The 12,337-nt window shown below is 35.2% G+C and overlaps 1 protein-coding gene across 2 annotated transcripts in view; it reads left to right on the top strand.

Moving 5' to 3' along the window:
* Positions 1-12,337, top strand: part of Cfap47 (cilia and flagella associated protein 47) — a 250,794-nt gene that overhangs the window by 49,872 nt on the left and 188,585 nt on the right. For both annotated transcript variants that reach the window (NM_001368718.2, XM_030251473.1), the window contains 2 exons: positions 1,306-1,450; positions 8,957-9,051. In NM_001368718.2, coding sequence (NP_001355647.2) covers positions 1,306-1,450; positions 8,957-9,051 — 240 coding nt within the window. The remainder of the gene's footprint in view (positions 1-1,305; positions 1,451-8,956; positions 9,052-12,337) is intronic.

Below are 12,337 nucleotides of genomic sequence, written 5' to 3'. Positions count from 1 at the left end.
ACAAATTACTATAAAATAGAATGACTTCTATCTCTTTATATTTATCTTTGTTAATCAATATGCCCTATTATTTTCAAGTTTTGATATGTAGCTATCTTTTAAAAATAACTTACTCATCAATTTTAGTCATTTGCTTGTAACTGTAATAGTCAGTAGAGTGAGTGAATACAAATTAGACACAAGCCTTTATTTCATATCAAAATCATTTCTCAGTAATAATGATAGTAACGGTACTAATATGGCATCTGAAAAATACATTTAGAATCTCAGTAGTAAGAGTTACTGCACTGAGTTTGTATCTTAATAGTTAGGAATTTTAGCCAAATGATTATATAATGGAGGAATAATAAAAGTAATGTTTGTATATTTAGAAAACAACATTTATTATACATTTTAAAATTTTCAAAAAAACATGTGTAAAATAGGTTGATATTAATGAAGTATTGTACTCCATTTTACCATACTCTTGCCACTGCATCCCTTTAATGTTCTGTGTGCTTCTTTTGCTGAGGAATTGATTTTATGATAAAGACATGTACTTTGTTTATGAGCTAGAGTTTACATACACTCATTAAGCACCCAATGTTCATTTAAACCTGGACATACACAAGAACACATGCACGCATGAATGTATATGAAAATCAATGTTGTGTTTCATTAGGAGAATCAGATATCTGAACAGATATTGTGACATAAAAAGGCAAATTAGTATAAGGAATAAGTTATCCTTTCTATGGTGTAATTTATCTTACCTTTTAATGGACACATCACTTTGTCAGGCAATTACATTGTAGAGAAGTGTCTTCCTGGCAGTACAGACACCAGGATTAAGAAACACAAGGGTAAATATTAAGTTACTAATATTAATATTAATATTGGAATGAGAAATGGCTTAAATGAGGCTAAACTATGAGGCACTAAAAGACTTGAACAACCTTTTGAGTACTGTTGGTGAGATTGAACCTTGTCCTGCTATTAATGAAGGAAGGCCAAATATAAGAGGAAGTTTGTAACTTAGTTATTGAAGGGAATGACTTGAGAAACTTAAAGTCTAGAAACAAAGTAACAGTAACTAGCTATAGTTATTATGCAGCTATAATCTAATAAATAGTTTGAAAAAGTGGAGCAGGATTACTGTGTTTTTGTATTTTACATATAAGATATGTAGGAAGAGGAAGATAAAACTTTAGAGAGATATTTTTGGCAGTTAATCTTGATAAGTATAAAACTATAAATCTGACTATACATATCAGTAAGTATAGTTATACTATTACACTTTCTAATTATTATTCTTTTTATTTTTAGAGCACATTTAATTTTAGCGGTACCTATGTTGGCACTACAGAAATTATTCCATTTATAATAAAAAACAGAGGTGTGACACGTGCCAGAGTGGAGTTCAACCTAAAGGAATTTCCACTTTTTGCAATGGATTTTAAGGGAAATGCAGGTATATGTCTTATATATATTATAAAACAAAGTAGTTTTAAATTGTTTAAGGTATAGTAATCAAAAACATATGACAATGGAATTTATTGTCTAAAATTTCTCTTGATTTTATTTCTTTAAATATATGTATTATAATATTAGAATATTTTGATAATATGTTACATAATGACATATATTAATTATATCATAATTGTAAATAAGGTACATAACTGTTTATGTTATAAGTGAAATATCATTGTTAATTATATTCTGAAAATTATTTTTAGTCTTTTCTCTGTGTTTACTTATGTTTCAGGAGTCTTTACTTATGTGTTAGGAGTCATGTTTATTTTGGCTTACTTTATGAACTCATCATATCCTTTTACTTCAGGAGTTGGCAAACTAAGTCTCATGGGCAGAATTTTATTTGAACTTGCATATTGTTTATGGTTGCGTTCATGCTACAATGGCAGAATTGAAGAGTTGGTTCAGAAATTATGTCTCACAAAGTATAGAATGCTTGTTATTTAAACCCTTACAGAAACATGTTCTTCTAAGTAACTTAGGTAGTTCTTAATCAGTAAATATTTGATAAATCTCATTTACAGCCTAAATATCAGACTAACTCTATAAGGAAACTAAGCCATTTTCTATGTTCTTAAGAAGTGAACAGTAGGGTTATGTGTCAGAATTTCAGTGACAACCATAAATCATTCAAAGGATTTTACTAAATATAGTTTAGAAAATGAATTATGTATGGAGTCTAGAGCAGTATTAAAAGAAACAAAAAGTTGTTGGAAGCTGCTGTTATCTCTAATCCTGAGACAGCAAAAGGAAAGAGTATATTGGTGATCTAGCAGGAGGTGAAATCATGGACAATGAGGTATCTAACAAGTACTATAGTGACAAAGCAATGGAGCTGTTGCCAGAACTCCAACTGAGGCTCTGAGGGGGGAGGATACATGTTTGACTTTCTCTTATCTCCTAGTTTGGACTGTTTTGCTGGTACATTCTATGGTGGAACTGTATCAGGGGAAGTAGCAAGTAAGCTTGACTAACTTGTTTTAAGGGAGTCAAAATAGAGTAAACCCAAGAAATATTCATATTAGATCTAAGTGACAAACGATGACTACTTATAGCAGTAACTGAGGTAAATTAAAAATTCGAATATTACCATGTAACATGATTGATACTTCAAGATAGTTCCTCACATGTTGTTAAAGGAGTATATATTAGAGAAAACCTAGTCTAGACTCAGTTAGAAAATGTATTCATTGATACCTACTATACAACTGAAGGAATTGAGAGAATATATACAAGGGTATATGTGAAGGAATGAGAGAAAGGTCCTAGTAAGGCTGTTAGTGTGATTAGTAGTTGGAGCCTGAGAACAAGGTTATAAAGGTACCTTTGTGGAATTTCTTCCCCCCCCCTTTTCTTTGTTTCCTTCCTTCCTATTCTCTTTTCCTCTCCTTTATTTTCCTCTCCTTTTCTTTCCTCTCTTCTCCATTCCTTTGGACAAAGGGTCTCACTATTTAGCCTGCCTAGCTTGGACCTCGTCATATGGATCAAGTTTGCTTCAAACTTACAGGGATCCACCTGTCTCTTCCTCTCAAGTGGTAGTATTTTACACTTTCCTTGACTTTTAACTTAGAGGTTAAACAACACTATTAAAGGTGTATATATAGGCAATGGCATAATTAGGCTTGCTCTTTCATTTTGGCTCTTAATTTAGAAGGTGCTGAGGTGTAGATAGGGAGATGGACACAGTGACCTCAAAAGTGAGAAGTGGTGATAGCTCTGGACACAGGCAGGGGGACTGGCAATGGGAAAGAAGAGAGTACAAATAAAAATAAATGAGAAAATATGTGACCTAATGACACACTCGATTTGTATATGAAGGAGAAGGAAGGGATTTCTAATCATTTCTGGTTTTTGACCTTAGGATCAAGTGGCTGAGAGTTCAGTTCATAGTTAATTGAATGCTGGACTCAACACATAATTAAACAGTCACACTGAGTGTCAGATTTAGTTGTCTATAATGAGATCACAGCTGACTGATGGGAATATACATAAAATTTCTATACATTTACTAAAATATATATTTTGAACCAATTTTTAGCCTTTTTGACACTTTATCCTGCATACCCAGAATGAGCAATTCTTTAAGGGAAATTTTTGAGAAGCTACCTGGCAAAGTGCTTTTCTTCCCATAGTCTAGTTACCACTTAATTCAAGCCTTTCTTCAGGACACACTATATTCTTTTTTTTTTCTTCAAAATTTTCTATTGGATATTTTATTTATTTACATTTCAAATGTTATGCCCTTTCTCATTTTCCCTTCCAGAAACCCCCTATAACATCCTCCCTCCCCCTGCTTCTATGAGGGTGTTCCCCTACCCACCTAGCACTCCCACTCCTCGTGCTGGCATTCTCCTACATTGCAACATCAAGCCTTCACAGGACCAAGAGCCTCTCCTGCCATTGATGCCCAACAAGGCCATCCTCTGCTACATATGTGGTTGGAGCCATGGGTCCCTCCATGTGAACTCTTTGGTTGGTGGTTTAGCCCCTGGCAGCTCTGGGGGGTCTGCTTGGTTGACATTGTTGTTCTTCCTATGGGGTTGCAAACCCCTTCCGCTCCTTCAGTCTTTTCTCTAACTCCTCCATTTTGACCCCATGCTCAGTCCAATGGTTGGCTGCCAGTATGCGCCTCTTTATAAGTCCAGCTCTGGCAGAGCCTCTCAGGAGACACCTGTATTATGAGGAAGTACTTCTTGGCATTCACAATAGTGTCTGGGTTTGGTATCAGTTTATGGGCTCGATCCCCAGGTAGGACAGTCTCTGAATGGCCTTTCCTTCAGTCTCTGCTCCACACTTTGTCTCTGTATTTCCTCCCTTGAGTATTTTGTTCCCCCTTCTAAGAAGAACTGAAGCATCCACACTTTGGATCCACACTTTTCTTCTTGAGCTTCATGTGGTCTCTCAATTGTATCTTGCATATTCTAAGCTTTTGAGCTAATGTCCACTTACTAGTCAGTGCATACCATGTGTGTTCTTTTTGTGACTGGGTTACCTCACTTGCCTAAGAGTTTCATGAATTCATTGTTTTTAATAGCTGAGTAGTACTCCATTGTGTAAATGTACCACATTTTCTGTAGATTCTTTTCAGCTTCTGGGTATTATAAATAAGGATGCTATGAACATAGTAGAGCATGTATCTTTAATACATGTTGGAGCATCTTTTGGATATATGCCCAGGAGTGGTATAGCTGGGTCCTCAGGTAGTACTATGTCCAATTTTCTGAGGAACTGCCAGATTGATTTCCAGAGTGGTGGTACCAGGTTGTAGTCCCACTAACAATGGAGGAGCATTCCACTTTCTCTATATACTAGCTAGCATCTGCTGTCATGTAAATTTTTGATCTTACCCATTCTGACTGGTGTAAGGTGGAATCTTAGGGTTGTTTTGATTTGCATTTCTCTGTTGACTAAGGATGTTGAATACTTTTTTAAGTGCTTCCTGGACATTCGATATCCCTCCTTTGAGGAATCTTTGTTTAGCTCTGTACCCAATTGTTAATAGGGTTATTTGATTCTCTGGAGTCTAATTTCTTGAGTTCTTTTTATATATTGGATATTATCCCTCTGTTGGATGTAGAATGGGTAAAGATCTTTTCCCAAGTTGTTGTTTGCCATTTTGTCCTATTCAGTGTCCTTTGCCTTACAGAAGCTTTGCAATTTTATGAGGTCCCATTTGTCAATTCCTGATATTAGAGCATAAGCTATTGGTGTTCTGCTCAGGAAAATTTCCCCTGTGCCCATGTCTTAGAGGCTCTTCCCCACTTTCTCTTCTATTAGTTTCAGTGTATCTAGTTTTATGTGGAGGATGACTTCAATCCATTTGGACCTGAGCTTTGCACAAGCAGATAAGAATGAATCATTTTGCATTCTTCTACATGTTAACTGCCAGTTGAAACAGCACCATTTTGTGAAAATGCTGACATTTTCCCACCGGATATTTTTAGCTCCTTTGTCAAATATTAAGTAAACATAGGTGTGTGGGTTCATCTCTGGGTCTTCGGTTCTGTTCTATTGATCTACCCCCCATCTCTGTACCAATACCATGCAGTTTCTTGTATCACTATTGCTCTGTGATACAGCCTGATGTCAGGGATGGTGATGTCCCCAGAAGTTCTTTTATTGTTGAGAATAGTTTCAACTATCCTGGGTTTTTTGTTATTCCAAATAAATTTTAGAATTGCTCTTTTTCACTCTATGAGAATTATGTTGGAATTTTGATGGGGATTGCATTGAACCTGTAGATTGCTTTTGGCAAGATGGCCATTTTTACTATAGTAATCCTGCCAATCCATGAGCATAGGAGATCTTTCCATCTTATGAAGTCTTCTTCGATTTCTTCCTTCAGAGACTTGAAGTTCTTGTTGTACAGATGTTTTACTTGTGTGGCTAAGAGTCACACCAAGATATTTTATATTGTTTGTGACTATTGTGAAGGGTGTTGTTTTCCTAATTTCTTTCTCAGCCTGTTTATCCTTTGAGTAGAAGAAGGCTACTGATTTGTTTGAGTTAATTTTATATCCTGCCACTTTGCTGAAGTTGTTTATCAGGTTTAGGAGTTCTCTGGTGGATTTATTCCGGTCATGTAAGTATACTATCATATCATCTGCAAATAGTGATATTTGACTTCTTCCTTTCCAATTTGCATCCCTTTGACTTTTTTGTTGTCTAGTTGCTCTGGCTATGACTTCAAATACTATATTGTATAGATAGGCAGACAGTAGGCAGCCTTGTCTGGTCTCTGATTTTAGTGGGATTGCTTCAAATTTCTCTTCCATTTACTTTGATTTTGGCTGCTAGTTTGCTGTAGATTGCTTTTATTATGTTTAGGTATGGGCCTTGAATTCCTGATCATTCCAAGGCTTTTATCATAAAGGGTTGTTGGATTTTGTCAAATGCTTTTTCAGCATCTAATGAGCTGATCATGTGGTTTCTTGTCTTTGAGTTTGTTTATATAGTGGCTTACTCTGATGGATTTCCATATATTTAACCATCCCTGCATTCCTGGGGTAAAGACTACTTGATCTTTTCAAATGCATGCATGCTTTTAAATCTTTCTCCTCAGTCAGGAATTTCTCTACTTTAAAAGCTTTTCTTTTCTTTTCTTTTCTTTTCTTTTCTTTTCTTTTCTTTTCTTTTCTTTTCTTTTCCTTGTCTTGTCTTGTCTTGTCTTGTCTTGTCTTGTCTTGTCCTGTGTTGTCCTGTCCTGTCCTGTCCTTTTCTTCTCTTCTCTTCTCTTCTCTTCTCTTCTCTTCTCTTCTCTTCTCTTCGCTTCGCTTCGCTTCGCTTCGCTTCGCTTCGCTTCGCTTCGCTTCGCTTCGCTTCTCTTCTCTTCTCTTCTCTTCTCTTCTCTTCTCTTCTCTTCTCTTCTCTTCTCTTCTCTTCTCTTCTCTTCTCTTCTCTTTTCTTTTCTTTTCTTTTCTTTTCTTTTCTTTTCTTTTCCTAATAACAGTGTTTCTCAGCAACAGGCTACAAAAAGAAAACAAATAATTTTCTTCATTTTAATAAAGGGTTAAAAAACATTTCCTTAAACTATTCCGAAAGTTATCTTATTATGAATATTTTATGATATAAACGTCTTTGACATCTTATTGATCCAACATGATCCTTTGAATAATTTTTACAGAGTAACTTTTTTCAATTTTTATTAGATATTCCTTCATTTACAATTCAAATGCTATCCTAAAAATCCATTATACCCTCCCCCCACCCTGCTTTCCAAGGGTTTCTCTGTGTATCCCTGGCTGTCCTGGAACTCACTCTGTAGACCAGGCTGATTTCTAACTCAGAAATCTGCCTGCCTCTGCCTCCCAAGTGCTGGGATTAAAGACATGTGCCACCACTGCCCTGCTTTTATAGAGTAAATTATGGGAGAAGTAATATTAACATATATTGATGCATGACTCCACCATGTCATTGTAGTTACTGGTCATTGCACTCACCATAGATTGTTTTCTGGAGCCATACTATATCATGCATCTCATCAGTACTGAATTTCCATTCTCCTAGAATGACACATCCTTCTTTTCTATGGTTGTTGAGATCTCACTGTCTTTTATAAACTGGTTCTATGTTTCTCTGTCCTGTGGATCACTGATAGTCTCACTTACACTCCTGTTAATTATATGATATTAAATTTGCTTTTTCTCTTTATTATAACAATAATCATATTCTTCCAAGTAGTAATATGCTCTGTGTACATGTGTTTTGTTTTTTACATTAATTGAGTCCATATCTCATAAGGTTCAATACCATATTTATACTTTTTGTTTAGTAAAGTTGACTATTCTGTTACTGTGAACATAGTATAAAGTTATAATTATGTAAATAAAAACATACCAGGAAATATTTACTTCACAAGCTGTATTATTATGTATATATTTTATATTTGCTTCTAAATATTGATTTAGCATAACTATCTTATTTTATAGATATGTGTCTGTCTTAGTTAGCTATTCTTTCCTGTTTCATATTGGTATATTCTGTATACTTTTACGGGCCACAAAAGGTTTAGTATTAGTCTACAGTGATTATTTCTTTTGTGGTTTGCCTATCATACCAAGGATATGTGAATTTGATTGAGAAGATGGGTGGGGTGGATCTTACCTAATTTGATTTCCAGATTTCCAGATAGGGACAATTAAAATTATTATTCCAGGGCTTAGTAAGTTAACTAATGAACAAACTAGATTTTATAAATTTTTTAGTCTAAGAAAAGTAAATCCACTGCAACTTCCATTTGATCTTTTACCAATTGAGTTTTCTGTGACATTTGTATCTTTACCTAATACATTTATTTTTGAAATAATTCCAGTTTGACAAGATTGGTTTTTCTGTGATTGTTTCTTATTATGATATCTCAATGAAAAAATATTCCTTGAGACGTATTTTATTGTAGGATGGCCATAGTTAATACTAATTCACCACGTGTACTTATATACATGTGTATATTTGTGAAAAGAAATTTCAAGTCTCTTCTCAAAAATGAATGATGAATAGTTGAAGTAATTTGTGTACTCTTTGTGAATTTGGAATTTTCAGGTTAGAAAATAAAACTTGGGTCTTCCCTGCTTTTCATTTATTACAAGGCTATTTCTTAGCTGTTCTGCAACCTAGGACTAAGTCAGTTGCTTTATCTTGCTCTCGATACCTTTCCACTTTCTTCAGAATATCAGTATATTCATTGAACTTTGGGAGAATTTCTTTTTTCTTTTTTTGGTTTACTTTCTTGTTCTATGTTGCATATTTGAATATAAAATTTAGTATCAAAATTAGAATTTTTATGTAGCTTTACCTCTAGGTATTTCAGTAGTTGCATTTTGATTGCTATGAATATTATAATGATTCCTTAAGATTCTTATTAAATAATAATCATATATATATGTGTGTGTGTGTATATGCATATATATATGGATAGGTTTTATGTATGGACTTTCTTCTTTTATAGGGGAGTGCAAAAATGTGGAAGGTCCTTATATGTATGCAATAGAGGTAGAAGAAGGCACATCTGCAGAATGTGGCATAACATTTTCTCCGGTAGAAGTAAGTTCAGCTCTTTGTTACTCATATTATTGAAGAATAGTAGAATTACAGAATAATATTTAAGAATCTACCAGATATCACATGAGTTCTGTTTTGAGCACTTCTGATTCGGATGAGTGACTATGCCTAGCTTTAACTTTTAATTCAGTATTATAATTACTAGTTATGTCTAATTCATAGGGAAGTCTGATTTGTTGTCTTGCTATATTTAGTATCAAGTTTGAAGTATGGTATGTTGTCAAGGAATGATAGGTTGAAGCTAACAAGAAAAGCACTTACATTCAAGCTACCTTTTACTTTGTAATTATATTAGAATGTGCTTCTTGGATTCATTATCTGAAATCCCCTAAAATATGTTGTGAACAATTAAAAGATGCTGTTTCTATGATAATTTATATTGTTGGGGTGATGTTCAGGGATAATTTAAAACTGAAAAAAACAATCAATACAACAGAAAAACCCTTTATACAAAAGGGATATTACTAACACATAAGCTGCAGTATGCTTTTCTTCCAGTTTTCTGATATATAAGTGATATGGACAGAGCTTATTTTTCACAACCAGAGCATAAGGTTGATAGATCAAAAGTAAAAAACAAAACAAAGAGTATAGCTCAATTAATTTTTTGTGCCCTGTGAGTATAGAAAATGATTTACTATATAAAAAGTATAATAATTGCTCACTCTTTACAGTAAGTAATATGTCAGCTTGTATTGTCATTATGTGGGTTTAGTACACCATATTGTTTAGATATTATAGGTGCAATTTGCCTGTCATATCTAGAGGTTACTATTCAGCAGCCATACTGGTTGTGTGATACTTACAATCTTTCCACCCCCTCATTCACAGTATTCTGTGAGCCTTATGTATTTTGATGGCATTGTTGATGTAACACATGGGAGGCTGGGACACCACTATAGTCACTTATTCTCTGGACTTTGACTTGGTATGGTTTATTGTAGTTGCCTATACCAGCTGAGAAAGGCTTTGATGAGGTCTGAGAGTTACATTCATCTGTATGTATAAGTATTTGAAATATAGTTAGATGGTATATTAGTTTAGGAAAATGGAACTTAGTAATTTCACTTCTAGGTTCTATTACCTCTCCAGCCATAGGTACTTGGCTATGTTTACAATACCAGGCAGGAATTCCTTCCCATTAAACCTACGTTAAGTCCAATTAGACAGCTATTGGTTACCCCTGTGAACGTAGTGCCACTATTCCATCATTGGTATCATACTGGGCTAGTCCTTACTGTAGTTAGTAGGCTTTACCTTGGGATTGCTTTTCTCTCTTAGCAGCATTCATAGTACCATTTGTTACAATGAGAGCTTATCTTCCAGGAGGATATATTTTTTTTTTAATTACGTATTTTCCTCAATTACATCTCCAATGCTAGCCCAAAAGTCCCCCATGCCCCCCCCACTCCCCTACCCACCCATTCCCACTTTTTGGCCCTGGAATTCCCCTGTACTGGGGCATATAAAGTTTGCGTGTCCAATGGGCCTCTCTTTCCAGTGATGGCCGACTAGGCCATCTTTTGATACATATGCAGCTAGAGTCAAGAGCTCCGAGGTACTGGTTAGTTCATAATGTTGTTGCACCTGCAGGGTTGCAGATTTCTTTAGCTCCTTGGATACTTTCTCTAGTTCCTTCATTGAGGGCCCTGTGATCTATCCAATAGCTGACTGTGAGCATCCACTTATGTGTTTGCTAGGCCCCGGCCTAGTCTCACAAGAGACAGCTAGATCAGGGTCCTTTCAGCCAACGCTTGCTAGTGTATGCAATGGTGTCATCGTTTGGAGGCTAATTATGGGATGGATCCCTGGATATGGCAGTTTCTAGATGGTTCGTCCTTTTGTCTCAGTTCCAAACTTTGTCTCTGTAACTCCTTCCATGGGTGATTGTTTCCAATTCTAAGAAGGTTCAAAGTGTTCACACTTTGGTCTTCGTTCTTCTTCAGTTTCGTGTGTTTTGCAAATTGTATATTATATCTCGGGTATACTAAGTTTCTGGGCTAATATCCACTTATCAGTGAGTACATATCATTTGAGTTCTTTTGTGATTGTGTTACCTCACTCAGGATGATGCCCTCCAGGTCCAACCATTTGCCTAGGAATTTCATAAATTCATTCCTTTTAATAGCTGAGTAGTACTCCATTGTGTAAATGTACCTCATCTTTTGTATCCATTCCTATGTTGAGGGGCATCTGGGTTCCAGCTCTATTCCTCCAGATTCTCTGTCTGAAATGTATGGTGTCTTCAGCAATAGAATTTTTACCTTCATGTTCTGGTAGGAAACCAAGGGCAATGACAATAATTTGTTATTTTGGAGGATCTCTTGGTCATTCTCTGGACAAGAACTTGACAAGAATTTCCCCTTACCTGGTATTAAGATTTCTGTTAGTATATGGCTCTTAGGAGGTGCATTGCAGCCCCACCTTGCATGATTTGATTTAATTTTTCTCCATCCATTCTCCACTGCTCTTACTTTCTCTTGTTCTCTTTGCATGTGCGTGATATGTATATTTTCATTTTTATACACATATACATTTGTGTGTGTGCATACACACATATACATATATCCCCATATAGGTATTTTAATTAAGCTTACAAAATAATATTTCTTTGTGACTTTAAAAAACATGCTTAATGTTATTTAAGAGCGATCACTCATAGGTACTAGAGAGATGATATGCTCAACAGTTTTGAGTACTTGCTGGTCCTGTTATCAACACCAATGTGGTTGCTTACAAACATCTCTAACTCAAGTTCTAGGGAATCAAACGAACTCTTCTTGCTTCCATGGACACCAGACACACAGATGATTCACTTCATACATGAAGGCTAAATATTCGTATACACAAAATAAAGAAGTATAAAACATTTTTTTTTAAAAGAGATTGCTCACTGAACCTGGAGTTCATCTATTTAGGCCAGCCAGCAGTACCATTCCTTCTGTCTGATATTCCTTATTGCTGGGCTTTCACTTATGTACTCCACATCTGGTTTTTAAGTGAGGGCTGGAGATCCAGACTTATGTGGATATGCTTGTACAATGAACACTTTACCAATGAGCCATCTTCCCCGTTTTGTTTAAACTGCTTGTATATTTTTAAATAAATCTTCATTTATTTTTTTCTACAATGAATATATTCATAAAATTATTTTACTTAAGTGTGCTAGCTAGTTTTATATCAAGTTGACACAAGTTAGTTTTATTTTGGAAGTGAGGACCTAAATTGATAAAATACCACTGCCAGCCTGACATGTGGACAGGTCTTT

This window comes from Mus musculus, chromosome X, assembly GCF_000001635.26.
Source record: "Mus musculus strain C57BL/6J chromosome X, GRCm38.p6 C57BL/6J".
Lineage (NCBI taxonomy): Eukaryota > Metazoa > Chordata > Mammalia > Rodentia > Muridae > Mus > Mus musculus.
This window is presented reverse-complemented; position numbering and strand designations above follow the sequence as displayed.